Raw genomic sequence first — 13,284 nt, forward strand, 5'->3', positions numbered from 1 at the left:
CTGGAGGGATGGAGGGAGGGAGGGAGATAAAGAGACCAGAGCTTCTCAACATACTCGCTGGGGCATGCTGGGAGCTGAAGTCCCCCCCCCCACTTTCAAGTTGCTCAGCTTGAGAAACATCCTCCCGGAAGCTGTCAAAGTCAGGATGGGGTGTTTGCCTCCCTACGTCTGGAGGGGGGGGGGAGGAAGAAGAGTGGTCTTTCCACCAGGAGCCCCTCTCCCCCCTCCTTTCTGAAGATGGAGAAGTGGTCAGCCAGAACCTGGAGCTGCCTTCCACCGCTGCTCATTTCCTGATGAGTAAAAGCGAAGTGGAAGTTAAGGAGAGGGAAGATTCTTCGGGGAGAAGCTTTCTAGCCCAGTCTGTATTCAGCCTGTAGGCAGCAGCTGCAGAGGAAGAGGAAGCTAAGAGCACACAGGCGTGTGGGAGGGAGGGGCAGAGAGAGCGGGCCAGTGGGAGGGGGGAGGGAGGGAGAAGGCCAGCTTCTCTGGAGTTGGGGGGGGAGAGTTTTGTGAGGTCAAGCTCTCAGCCAATACTTGCGGAGCTCCTGTGGCTGCAAAGACCACCAGCTTGCCAAGGGCCTGAATTCTGATCCTGCCACCAGGACAGGGGAGGAAACCAGGCTGCCCCCTCCCCCGTTCTAAGCGAGGGATTAGGAGTTCCTTTTCTTTTTCTGCAGATGAATGTTTTAGTCGTGAAGTCAGGACTGCACAGGGCTGTGAGGACTCGGTGGCTTGTTGCGAGGGCTTGCCGTTGTCTGACCCTTCACGGGGCTTTGCGAAGTTGGGGGTTGGCAGATCTCCCCCCCCCCGTTGACTTAGAGCTGAGAGCAGAGCCTTGTGGTGGGGCTGCGCAGAGGAAACAGCCTGTAGTTTTCCGAAAGGGCTGAGAATGGGCTACTTGCTGCCGAAGGAAAACAGACTGATGGTCCACAGCTTGACCGACAAGCATGGACTAACCTCTGCCAACGTGGGGACCAGGTCACTCCCCAGTCGAGCCCCAGAACAAATCTTGTCTCTTTGGCCAGGAAATATGGATCTCTCCTGCCTAGAACATAGGATCGCAGGCTGGAAGGGACCTCGGAGGTCTTCTAGTCCAACCCCAGCTCAAGCACTTTGCAGAATCATAAAATGACAGAGCTGGAAGGGACCCTGGAGGTCTTCTAGTCCAACTCCCTGTTCAAGAAGGAGACCGTTACAGAATCATAGAATAACAGAGCTGGAAGGGGCCTTGGAGGTCTTCTAGTCCAGCCCCCTGCTCAAGCAGAACCTCTACCATCTCAGACAAGTGACTGCCTCCTCTCTTCTCAAACACCTCCAGTGATGGAGCGCCCACGATTTCCGGAGGCAGGTTGTTCCACTGGTTAATTGCTTTCACTATTAGGAAATTTCTTCTCAGTTCTAGGTTGCTTTTCTCCTCGATCAGTTTCCATCTGTCGCTTCTTGTCCTGCCGTTCTTCTCCTATGTCTTAAGTCTCCAGGCCTTTGATCATTAAATTGGCCTCTCTGAATTGGCAAGTCTGAGTTGCTTCGAGGCCCTGCCCTTTCCTGTCAGCGAAAGTGAAAGTGGGAATCAGAGAGGTCACACCCTCACCCTAGCCAGGCTGCAAGAAGACTCCTTGGGCAGCTTCCTAGCCCGAATCTGGCAACGGGGCTTGTCACAGTTTAGGCAGCAGCTGCAAACGAAGGGGAAGGTAAGGGGAATCAGATATTAGGAAATTTCTTCTCGGTTCTAGTGGCTTCTCTCCTCGATTAGTTTCCATCTGTTGCTTCTTGTCCTGCCTTCTGCTGCTTTGGAGGATGGGTGGACCCCCCTCTTCTTTGGGGCAGGCCCTCAAATACTAGAATTCTGCTATCATGTCGCCCCTTTCTTTATTTTCTTTACGCTAGCCAAACCCAAGTCCTGCAGCCGTTCTTTTCGTAAGTCTCCAGGCCTTTGATCATTAAATTGAGTTGCTTCGAAGCCCGGCCCTTTCCTGTCAATGAAAGTGAAAGTGAAAATCAGAGAGGTCACACCCAGACTGCAGGAAGACGCCTTGGGCAGCTTCCTAGCCCGAATCTGGCATCGGGGCTTGTCACAGCTTAGGCAGCAGCTGCAAAGGAAGGGGAAGGTAAGGGGACTCAAGATATTATGGGGCAGAGAGAGGGCCAGTAGGAGCGGGAAAGGGGGGAGAAGACCAGGCTTCTCTGGAATTGGGGTGCTGGTGGTGATGGTGTCGGAGGCCTGTGTGGTCAAGACCTCCCTGCCCACAGTGGGGTGGGGGCGTTGCGGCGCTCCTGTGGCCAGAAACATCGCTACACTGCCCAGCCCCAGGATTTTGATCCTGGCACAAGCCCAGCAGAGGAAAGCAGACTCTGCTCCTCTTCCTGCTGTAAACAGATTCATTCGGTTACGCAAATTTCTCTTTCCTTCTTTGCAACTCAGTTAGCTAGAACAGGCACGGGTTTGACGTGCCTGAGCTAGAAAGATTTGTGCCCTCAATTAAGAATAGAACAGAACAGAATAACAGAGTTGGAAGGGACCTTGGAGGTCTTCTAGTCCAACCCCCTGCTCAGGCAGGAAACCCTACACCATTTCGGACAAATGACTGTCCAGTCTCTTCTTAAAAGCTTCCAGTGTTGGAGCATTCACCGCTTCTGGAGGCAGGTGGTTCCACTGCTTAATTGTTCTCACTGTCCGGAAATTTCTCCTTAATTCTAGGTTGCTTTTCTCCTTGATTAGTTTTGATGGGTCATATACAGGTAGTCCTCTAGTTACGCCACAGCTGAGCCCCAAATTTCTCTTGTGAAGTGAGGCATACGTTAAGTGAGCTTTGCCCCATTTGATGATCTTTCTCACCTTGGTTTTTAAGTGAATCATTGCCGTCGATAAGTTAGTCCCTCGGCCGTTAAGTGGATCCGGCTTCCCCAGTTGATTTTGCTTGTCGGAAAGTCGCGAAAAGGGATCGGGTGACCTTGGGATCCAGCGACGGTCAGAAATAGGAGTCCGTTGCCAAGCGTCTGAATTTTGATCACGTGACCCTGGGGACACTGCAACGGTCATTCAGTGTGAAAAATGTTCCTAAATCCCTTTTCCCGGTGCTGTTCTAACTTCATACTGCACTGTTATAAGTCGGGGACTATCTCTGCTCCCTCTTTTGTGCTGACTAAGTGGGCTGAACTCCCTCGCCGTGTGTGGCATGACGTCTCCCCTTTGCAACACGGAAAAAACTAACCCGGCCATTTGATGGGGCCGATCCGTGCCTTGGCCATCGCTTACTGTTTGAGGTGTGTCCGTTCTGGGTTCATTTCCCCTGGAAAGAACCAATTGGTGTTCCTGTCCGGTCCGCTTATTGTTAGGAAGAAAGGCCGTCCCACCTCAAAACTGTCCCTGCCCCACTGCTCCGGACAGAGGGGTCCTTACTCCCCCGACGCAGGATGGGCACCTCTGCCCACGAAGGCACTCAACCACCTTCAGAGGAGTGGAGCGTGATCTTTGCCCACTGCCTGGACCCTGGGGGAGTTCCGGATCTGCCTGCTGGTCCCATAGCCCTTGTGACAGCCACGTAGGTGGTCTTCAGACTTTGAGGGTCTGTGAGAGACACAGGGTGAATATCATGGCCCCGTCAGAGCCCAGGTCTGAGGAGGAGGAGGAGATGGAGCCAGGGTCAGTGCACGGGGATGGTGCAATCTCTATGGCTCAGGAGAAACGACCTGAGGACGAGGCAGGCGCAGGTCCCTCAACCCTCGGAAGAGTAGGCACGGAGGAAGAGAGGGCACAGGCTGATCGAGAAAGGCAGAGTCAACCCACGGCACCCCGGCTATTCGGGAGGACGGTTCCCAGCTCCTCACAAGGTTCACCTGGAGAGTAACGTTTAAGGAGGCGCAGTGAGGAGGGATTTTTGCCAGGAACAAGTGTTTGTCTTCAGATCACAGTTACACCTTATTTTAAGAACTGCTTTCACTCTGTGCGTCAACGACTGGTGAGGGCTGTTCTTGGCTTGCCCTGGCCCTGATGATTCTCCCTTCAGACCTGCCTTACCTTGGGCCCCGTCTTGCTTTGAGAAGGGCTCTTTGCCTTTTGGGTTGAATTGGGCCCTTGTGGTGTGAATTGCATTTGCCTTTTGTTTCACTGTGCCCGTTTTGGAAGTTGCTCCTTGTCTTGCACCTTTGCCGTGCTCTGAGGACTGCCCTTGCCGTATGCCTGGAACTCTGCCTTGGGGCCTTGCTGGATAATCTATAGCAGTGGTTCTCAACCTTCCTAATGCCGCGACCCTTTAATACAGTTCCTCATGTTGTGGTAAACCCCAAGCCTAAGGGCTCTCCAAGCACGCAATGATGCTGCCTGCTCACCCACCGCGCTCGGGGCTCAGCACTCCTTGTCTGTCCTCGCCCCACTTCCAAAGGTCGCCGACCTGCCCAGCTCCAGCTGACCGGGGAGGGAGGGCAGGAAGGCCGCTCCGCCGGCTCCACCCAGCCTGGTTGGAGAAGCGCCCAGGCAGGGAGACAGAGAGAGAAGCCAAGAGGGCAACAGCACCGGCAGAGCTTAGTTCAGCCTCCTCCGCGGACAGGGCTGCGAAGCAACGCAACCTCCCTTAGTAGATGTTCAACGGAAATGAATCCGGCGCTGCAACGGCCCCCAGCTTGAAGCCGTGCGGAGACGGATAGAGGAGCAGTGTCTCGGTTCCTAAGACCATCGGAAATATGTCTTTTCTGATGGTCTTAGGCAACCCCTGTGAAAGGGTCGTTTGACCCCCAAAGGGGTCGCGACTCCTCGGGTTGAGAACCGCTGATCTATTGGCTGTTGGCTGGGGGACTGACTAGTCAGTGGAGGGCCATTTGTTTAACCTTCCCAAGAGAAATAAAGAACTCTCTGGAGGGCTGCCTGGTGTTGCCCACCTGGGTCCTAACAGTGAAGGTATCCCCTTCCCAAAACTCTTTACATGGGTGGATTTGGGGAGCAGGTAAGTGGCACTTGCTGGTTAGTGTGTGGGATGTAGGCTGTGCGGACTTCTCCAGTGGCCCTTCTGCTGCCCGAAGCATCTGGAGGTCTGTGAGAGACACACCCCTTCCCCAAACTCATTATGGGTGTGGCCTGGAGTGCACCCAATGGTGCTTTTTTGGAACAGCTTCCTAAGAGTTGTTGGAGAGGGGGACACTCCTGATTCAGGGAGGGACATGCACTGTCTCTCCCCCCTCTTGGTCAGTCTCTGCCTCCTCCAAGTGGTTCTTCTCTCTTGCAGGAGCAACACGCAGGAGCTGAGCTTGGCCATGGCTGAAGACATTGTGGAGACCCCAGCCCTGGGCCGCCCCTTCCAGCTGGGGATGCTGTACGACTGCCGCAAGGATGTGCTCATCCCAGGTAGGAACTGGAGGAGAGTCCAAAGGGTAGGCAGCCCCTGCAGGATCTCTAGAGGGAGGGAGAAGGGCAACGCCATCGATTCTCCGGCACAGCACAGGGTCACTTCAGGCCTCGGCTCCTGGATCTATAGCCTGCTGATAACGGCTATCTGGGTAGGACTTGCCTGGAATGCGTATCCAACCCTTTGGATAGGCACACAGCAACTTTCCTCGGCTCAAAAGCTGAAATGCTTTGGAAAATGTTTACAAAAGGAGTTGGGGTCCCACCCGGGATAGTGAAGTGAGGGATATTAATTCTAAAGTTGTGGTGCTGGTGCTTTTCTGGGGGGGAGGGAGGTCTGAACACAGAAGGCCCCTCTGAACCCCTGATGAAAAACATGGTTTCTCCAGGGAGTTGGAAATCTTTCTTGAAATCAACAGGTACATAGAAGTTCCCATTCCTCTCTACTCAGTCAAAAGCTTTTTGAGTTTCTGGTAGTTTGCAAAACTGCTGGGTGATGACCAGGCAGAACAAATGAGGTCACCATCCAGGAAAAATGATATCTCTATTGTCTCAGCATTCTGGGGCTTCTCTACGCGTTTCTAAGGTCTCATTTCACGTTTATCTTCCTGTTGTCTCTTGTTCCGTGCAGGCGTCACCCTTTGGGACTACAGCTCTCTGCAGAAGGACCTGACCATCAAGCCTCAGCCCAAGACGGAATCGATAATCATTGCGTCCGACAGCATTGATGACAAGGCCTCCGCCCTGGACATTTCAGGATCCCTCAAGGCCAGTTTCCTGGCAGCCCTGGTTGAAGTGGAAGGATCAGCCAAGTATCTTCATGATACCAAGAAGTCCAAGCAACAGGCCAGAGTCACCGTTAGGTACAAAACCACGACCAGGTATGAGCAGCTGACAATGAACCATCTAGGAATCCAGAAAGTTTCCCATCCAGAAGTCTTTGAGCATGGCACGGCCACCCATGTGGTCACTGCAATTCTTTTTGGAGCCCAGGCTTTCTTCGTCTTTGACCGAGAGGTTTCTTCAACAGAGATGATAAAAAATATAGAAGGAAACATCCATCTTGCAATCAAGAAGGAGATATCAATCATGGGAGAAGCAGGGGCCAAACTAAACAAGGAGGAGAAAGAGAATGCTCTGAAGTTCAGTTGCACGTTCCATGGAGATTTTTCTCTGGAGAAAAATCCAGTCACTTTCCAAGATGCCATGAAAGTTTACGAAACTCTACCAAAAATGTTAGGGAAAGATGGGGAGAAGGCTGTTCCTGTGCGGGTCTGGCTCTACCCGCTGACCAAGCTCAACACCAGAGCAGCTAAGATGGTCCGTGAGATCAGCCTAGAATTGGTCTTTGATGCTGAGAAGATCTTGGAGGAACTCAACGAAATCCAGATGCAAAGCAATGATCTAGCCAACGATCCCATTGCCGAGACCTTCCCTGAGATCAAAGAGAAGATCCAGCAGTTCAAGGATCTGTGCAAGCAATATAGGCAAACTTTCCAGAAACAGCTGGCCAGAGTGTTACCTTCCATCCGGGGAGGAGGGCAGGAGGAAGGGACCCTGGTGGACATCTTGACGTCCATCAACCGGTCACCCTTCAATAGCCAAAGACTCCGTGAATTTCTAGACACCAAGAAAAGAGAAATTAACTTTGTCAAATCTTTTCTGACTATTTTAAATAAGATACAAATTATCTCATCTCAGAACAAGTTGGAAGAAATAGTTCTCGACCCTCAGAATGGATACGTGGTCTCCTTTATATTCACTTCTTTACACGAAGAGGAGCCGTTTCTCTTGAGCTTATGGGACAAGCTTCAGGAGCGATTCTTGCAAGAATCAGCTAAGTCCACCAGATCCACTCCTGGGGTGAAGAAAGGCAAGGCCTGGTTTGAGGACCAGGAGAAGACCCACAATGCTCGCCAAGCGGCCAAATCCATGAAAGACTTTTTCACTGTCAACCAATCGAATGAGAAGGTCCGCTTTGTCGTGGCCTCACTCCCAGATGTGGAGACCCCAGGAGCCTCCATTTACCTTTATGAAGACGGAAGCCTGGTCAGCAAGAACTTTGAGTTGCCCTCAAAACCTCTCCCTTTGCAGATTACTGAACTGAGACACAACAGCATTCAGCTGAAGTTTCAGCCAGCTGAATATGGGAGGGCTGCCATCTCCAGCTATCTGGCAGAGTACAAGATTGCAGGGGAAGAAAAGTGGAAGACCGTGAGGACAGAGGACGCCCGGGAGATGTTCCTTTTGAAAAATCTGCCATCAAACACAGAGTACCAGTTCCAGTATGCTGCTTGTTGCAAGCTTGGATTTAGTAAATCCAGTGACCTGAGCCCACCCATAAAGACCTTTCCCACCAGCCCTCCTGAGAAATTAAGAACGGTCACTGCAGCATCTTCTGTCATCTCTGTGGCCTGGATGAATCCCAGCATCATTGCCTCAGGAGTTGTGGTCAAGGAGTACAAAGTGGAGTACAGAATGGTAGAGGCTGGAGTTGGGAAGGACCAGTGGACTGGAAAAAGGACTGGGAGAAAAATAGAGTTTTACCCCATCGAAGGTCTGAAGCCCCAGACGGCATATAGAATACGGGTGTCAGCCGTGTGTGACAATGGAGCTCTGGGTGTCCCCAGTGAGGAGGTGGAAGTCTCCACATCACTGGAGGAAGAAGATGCACGCAACGTCGCCCACCAGTTCTTTCAGGGAAGCTCCCCGATGGAGGACACACATCCGTTAGTGTTCGCTCTTCCTCTGGAGAAAGTCCCCTCAGATGCCTCCACCTCCTGTCTCATATACCAGCTTGGAAAGGAGAACCCAAAAGTGCCCAACAAAGTGATCCTGATGATGGGAGCAACATGGTCTGGGAAAACCACACTGATCAACGGGATGATCAATTATATCCTGGGCGTCCAGTGGGGAGATAATTTCAGATTCAAACTGATTCACGAAACCACCCCGAGAAGCGAAGCTGGAAGCAGGACGTCTGAAGTCACTGTCTATGTGGTGCACCATCAGGAGGGGTTCCGGATTCCCTATTCTCTCACAATCATTGACACTCCAGGATTTGGAGGCAGAAAAGACGCAGAGCAAGACAAACTGGTTGAAAAGCAGCTCCGAGAATTTTTCTCCGCCCCAGGGGGCATTGACCACGTTAATGCCACTTGCTTGGTGGCCCAGGCCTTCCTTGCCCATTCAGTTCATGCCCAGAAATGCGTCTTTGATTCCATGCTCTCCCTGTTGGGAAAAGACGTGAAGGATAACGTCCAGCTCCTGATCACCTTTGCTGATGGGGGAACCCCACCTGTCCTGGAGGCCCTCAAGGAGGCTGACCTGCCTTGTGATCGGGACAAGTCGGGAACCCCTCTGCACTTCAGATTCAACCATTCAACCCTTTTTAGTCATGGAAAAAGTGGAGGAAGCCATCGTGCTGTTGCTGAAATATACTGGAAAATGAGCGCCGAGAGCATGAAGAATTTCTTTGACTCGCTAATGTTGCTGGAAGCCAAAAGGTTAACCTTGACTATGGAAGTCCTCAAGAAACGTCAGGAGCTGGAAGCTGCTCTTAGAAGACCTCCCCCTCCCAAGATTGAGCAAGTGCACCCAAATAGTTTCCAGATCGGTATTGATCCAGTCGCCATTGGGAAGCCTTCAGTCTCCAGGTACCAGGTGGAATATCGGATTGCAGGGCAGAATTGGAAGAGTCTCCATACTGAAGGCCCTAAAGATCAATTCACTTTGCAAGATGTGCACCTAAATCTTCAGTACCAATTCCGATGTGCAGCTGTGACTGAATTTGGGCTCGGTCAATGGAGCAAGGAGATCACTTGCATCTATCCTAGGGGGAGGCCTGCAGAGGTAACTTGACACCTTCTTTGGAGGAAGAGCGGGGGAGGAGGAGCACAAGGAGGCAGTAGAATAGGGTGATACCAGTTTTGGGTGCTCCATCACTGGAGATTTTGAAGATTTTTGGCATTTGCAGCAAAGAAACTCCAGGGAAATTCTTTTACCAAGAGTTTAAGTTTCCTGATAGATCCATATAGGCCAGTGGTTCTCAACCTGTGGGTCGGGACCCCATTTGGGGTCGAACGACCATTTCACGGGGGTCGCCAAACAACACAGTCCGCCATTTTCCCCCCTTTTCCTTAGCTGTGCTACTCCCTTTTATTCTATTGGCTTTTGAAAGCCAATAGAATAGACTCTCTTGAATAGAGTCTAATTCTATTGGCTTTCCAAAGCCAATAGGAATTGTCCAGGCTGTCTCTGCACTGCTGAGCCCGCCAAAATTCCCATTCTGCAAATGGTGCTGCACCAGTTGAGTAATCCTCAACTTACGACCGGTTGAGTAGTCCTCGACCTACAGCCGGTTGGGGGTCGCGGCATTAAAAAGGTTGAGAACCACTGATATAGGCACAGTAGAAGCAAAGCTAGTTTTCAGGTTTTGCCATTAAAAACAGCACAGCAATAATCCCCCCTTTCCTCCCCGGGCCACCCATTGTCCGTTGTCCACCAATCCAGTTCAATCATTGTTTTGGGAAACACCTTGAGGTGCTGGAAACTTTCTCAGGCCACAACCCGTGCACCTACATTCCTCATTCCCCTCCCAGCCACCCATCAATTCCAATCATCCCCTTCCGCCCTCCCTAGTTTTTGTTGTCTGGTGGTGAGTAAGGTTTGCAAAGCGGATCAGCCATGACGCACGAGGCCACGGGAGCCGAGTAGGAGAGACTAGTCTCTGACCTGATGGAGACAGTGCTGGTGGCCGAGGGCCGTTTTGCAGAATGGAGGGAGCGACTACAAGCGTGAGGTCCATCCTGTGGGATGTCACAGACAGGGCTGAGTGGGAAGACCACTCGGGGAACCTGCTGGAGGGGGGGCAGATCTGATCCAAGTCAGGTCCTTTTTTAATCCCCCTCCATTTCTTGCTTGACTTCTGGGTGAGGTGAGTTCTTAGCAACCTGAGCAATGCAGCCTCTCCTTCGGCTGATTCTGTTTTGCTTTTCACGCAGAAATCTCAGGTTATTTGCTGTGCGGCTGGTGTGCGTATGACTGTAAGCATCCAAGGTAAAGTCTTGGGTCCTGGGGTTCAGGTGGGGTGGAAGCTACTGTTCTGGGTGGGGGGGGAACAAGCTATGACGGTCGTACACTGCTGACCAGTCCCCTTCTTCTCTCTTCTCCCCTTTGGGTTGTAGGGTCTGAACAGAGGATCGTCCTTGTGGGCAAAAGCGCAAATGGGAAAAGTGCAACGGGAAACACAATTCTGGGAAGCAACGTCTTTAAAAGTTCCATGTCACCTAGATCAGTAACAACAGCATGTCAAAAGGAGGACACACAGCTAAACAGCAGGAAGGTTGTGGTTGTTGATACGCCTGGCTTTTTCGATCCCAGTCTTCCACCCAATTACGTTGTTGCAGAAGTGAGGAAGTGCGTGAAGTTTTGCTCCCCGGGTCCCCACGTCATTCTGCATGTGATGCGTCCTAGTCGTTTCACTCAGGAGGAGGAGCAGGTGCCTCAGCTGATCAAAGAGATTTTTGGCTTTAAAGCCAAAAATTACATCATCCTTTTGTTCACACGCAAAGAGGATCTGGAAGGTACCTCTATCGAAAATGTCATAGCTGTATGTGATAAAAAACTGCAGCAATATGCTGCTGAATGTGGGAACCGGTTCCTGGCTTTCAACAACAAGGCCGAAGGGGCGGAACGAGAGGCTCAGGTGGCCGAACTGATGACCATGATTGATCGTCTGGTAGAAACGAACAAAGATGCTCCTTATTACACGGAAGAGATGATGAGCTTCAACGAAAGACACAACTGGTTTTTCCCCCTTTCCAACAGAGGCCAGAAAGTCTCTTTAACTGAGCCTCGACTCCCAAGGTAGCAACTCTACCAAAGGCCACAGCCCGTCCGTTCTGTGTTCTAATCCAGCCCTTGCCATGTGACCTCTGAAGAACCCAAGCCAGAGATTCGTGGCTGAGTTCCACTCAGCCGATTCCTTCTCTTGAGAATCCACTTCCTCCCCTTGGATGACAGGACTTTCTTCAAGGGCATGAGAAGATCCTGCCCACCCGTCCCAGGATCAGTAGGTCCCACAGCCGAATTCTCTCCCATCCTGGACCCGTGTCCCTTAGGGAGGACCAGGTCTTTGGGGCTTCCCACCTGTCTGTCCTTCGAGGTAGACCAGGTCGGGAAGCCAACAACACAAGAAATGTTAGAGCTCAACTTTACAGGGAGAGATTATAGCAGGAGAATCTGGAGAGCATCTCCCCTTCGCTCCTTCTGGCACCAAAGAGCATCAAGCCAGGGCAGCCTTGAGCTTCTTTCTCACCCCTTCCCGTTATCCTGGAGCGGATTCGTTTTTTCCTGACAGCTGCCACATATTTTCTGCAAGGCTGAGTCTGTACTCCTGTACATCAGGGGTCTCCAAATCATGGGCTGTGGACTGATACCGATCTAGGGCCCACCAGGAACTGGGCTGCGCAAGTGGCCAAAGTCCCATTCCTGCATGGGTGGGATCCAGACAGCATGTGAAACCAGGGCCCCCTGCTCCATGGAAAAACCGCCTTCCACGGAACTGGTCCCTGGTGCCCAAAAGGTTGGGGGGTGCTGCTCTACACCACCTTCCAGAGGCAACACCTGGACTCACTAGGACGGTCATGACTGTTTCAATCAGAGACCTTCTTATTAAATCTCTTCCTTACAAAAGTTTGTTTGTGTGTGTGTGTGTGTGTGTGTGTGTCAGGGGGACTAATGAACCTCAGCCTAACCAGCTCTGTCTGCAATGTGATCCAAAGGCAGAGGAGAACGGGGATGTTGTCCAATCGTCCTGGAGAGAGGGGGACATGGAATTCGTGTCAGATTATACTCGAGGGATGGAGCAGAATGCAGGGTATCCCCCGTAGCTTTTCACACTGGATCCAGGAAGGGGGTCTGAGGAAATCAGGCTCCTGCTGGGTCCTTCCCATCTCTTAGTGTCTGTCAGCTCCACTCCAGATGCTTCTCTTCGCCGACTTGCTTCTGGTCTCCTGGTCAAGCAAGAGGAAGAAGGACACATGCCCAGCAGCCAAATTTGCAGCAGGACGTTCGGATTTGTCAACCTCTTCTCCAAAGCCCCTGAAGGACGGACAAGAAGCAACGGATGGAAACTAACCAAAGAGAGAAGCAACCTGGAACTAAGGAGAAACTTCCTGACAGAACAATTAATCAGTGGAACGACCTGCCTCCAGAAGTGTTAGATGGATAGATGGATGGAAGAGGGGAAAGATATATATGGTGGAAGGGAGGGAGGAAGGAAGAAAGGTGTGGGGAGGGAGGGATGGAAGAAAGGAAGGAGACGGGAGGGAGGAAATATGAGGGATGGGTAGATGGGAATGAGATATATGATGGGAGGAAGGAAGGAGAGGGACGGAGGGAGGGAGATAAATGGGGGAGGGGGGAGGAAAGAAGGGAGATATATGGGGAAGGAAGGAGGGATGGGGAGGGAGGGATGGGGCATGCTGGGAGTTGAAGTCTATCCATTTTCAAGTTCCCAAGGATGAGAAACAGCCAGAGAGAGGGAGGGAGGGAGAGAGAGAGATCAGAGCTTCTCAACATGCTGGTTGAGGCATGCTGGGAGTTGAAGTCCACCCATTTTCAAGTTCCCAAGGATGAGAAACAGCTAGCCTTTAGTATATGTAAATAAATACGTTTAACATTCAGACTTACTTTTGCCATCATCCAGAAAGAAAGAAAAAACACAAAATAGTCAGGAGCACAGGAACACCTTGAGGTAAAATTGCACAGCAGCAGTCCAGGTGAAATCGGAGAGACTAACACAAACTTGTTGTCTTTTACATATCTATCTATAAATAATATTTAATGTTCAAACTTACAAGAGTCTTTTTTTTATTAAATTTTTTTTAAAGTTTTACAATAAAAATCCCTTCCCCTATCCCTCCCAACCCACCCCAAAACCC

At 51.3% G+C, this 13,284-nt stretch overlaps 1 protein-coding gene across 4 annotated transcripts in view; it reads left to right on the top strand.

Moving 5' to 3' along the window:
* Positions 1-11,223, top strand: part of LOC120317691 — a 65,094-nt gene extending 53,871 nt beyond the window's left edge. For 2 of the 4 annotated variants that reach the window (XM_039364486.1, XM_039364514.1), the window contains exons 3-5: positions 5,970-9,190; positions 10,342-10,396; positions 10,525-11,223. In XM_039364486.1, the coding sequence (XP_039220420.1) occupies positions 5,970-9,190; positions 10,342-10,396; positions 10,525-11,210 (3,962 nt within the window). In that variant the 3' untranslated portion in view covers positions 11,211-11,223. Of the gene's footprint in view, positions 1-1,436; positions 1,692-2,012; positions 2,109-5,219; positions 5,339-5,969; positions 9,191-10,341; positions 10,397-10,524 lie in introns of those variants that run through there. The other 2 variants (XM_039364496.1, XM_039364505.1) reach the window with 2 other exon arrangements.
* The last annotated feature ends 2,061 nt before the right edge of the window (positions 11,224-13,284 follow it).

This window comes from Crotalus tigris, unplaced genomic scaffold (genome assembly GCF_016545835.1).
Source record: "Crotalus tigris isolate CLP2741 ecotype Arizona unplaced genomic scaffold, ASM1654583v1 scf7180000017592.2434428, whole genome shotgun sequence".
Taxonomy (NCBI): Eukaryota; Metazoa; Chordata; class Lepidosauria; order Squamata; family Viperidae; genus Crotalus; species Crotalus tigris.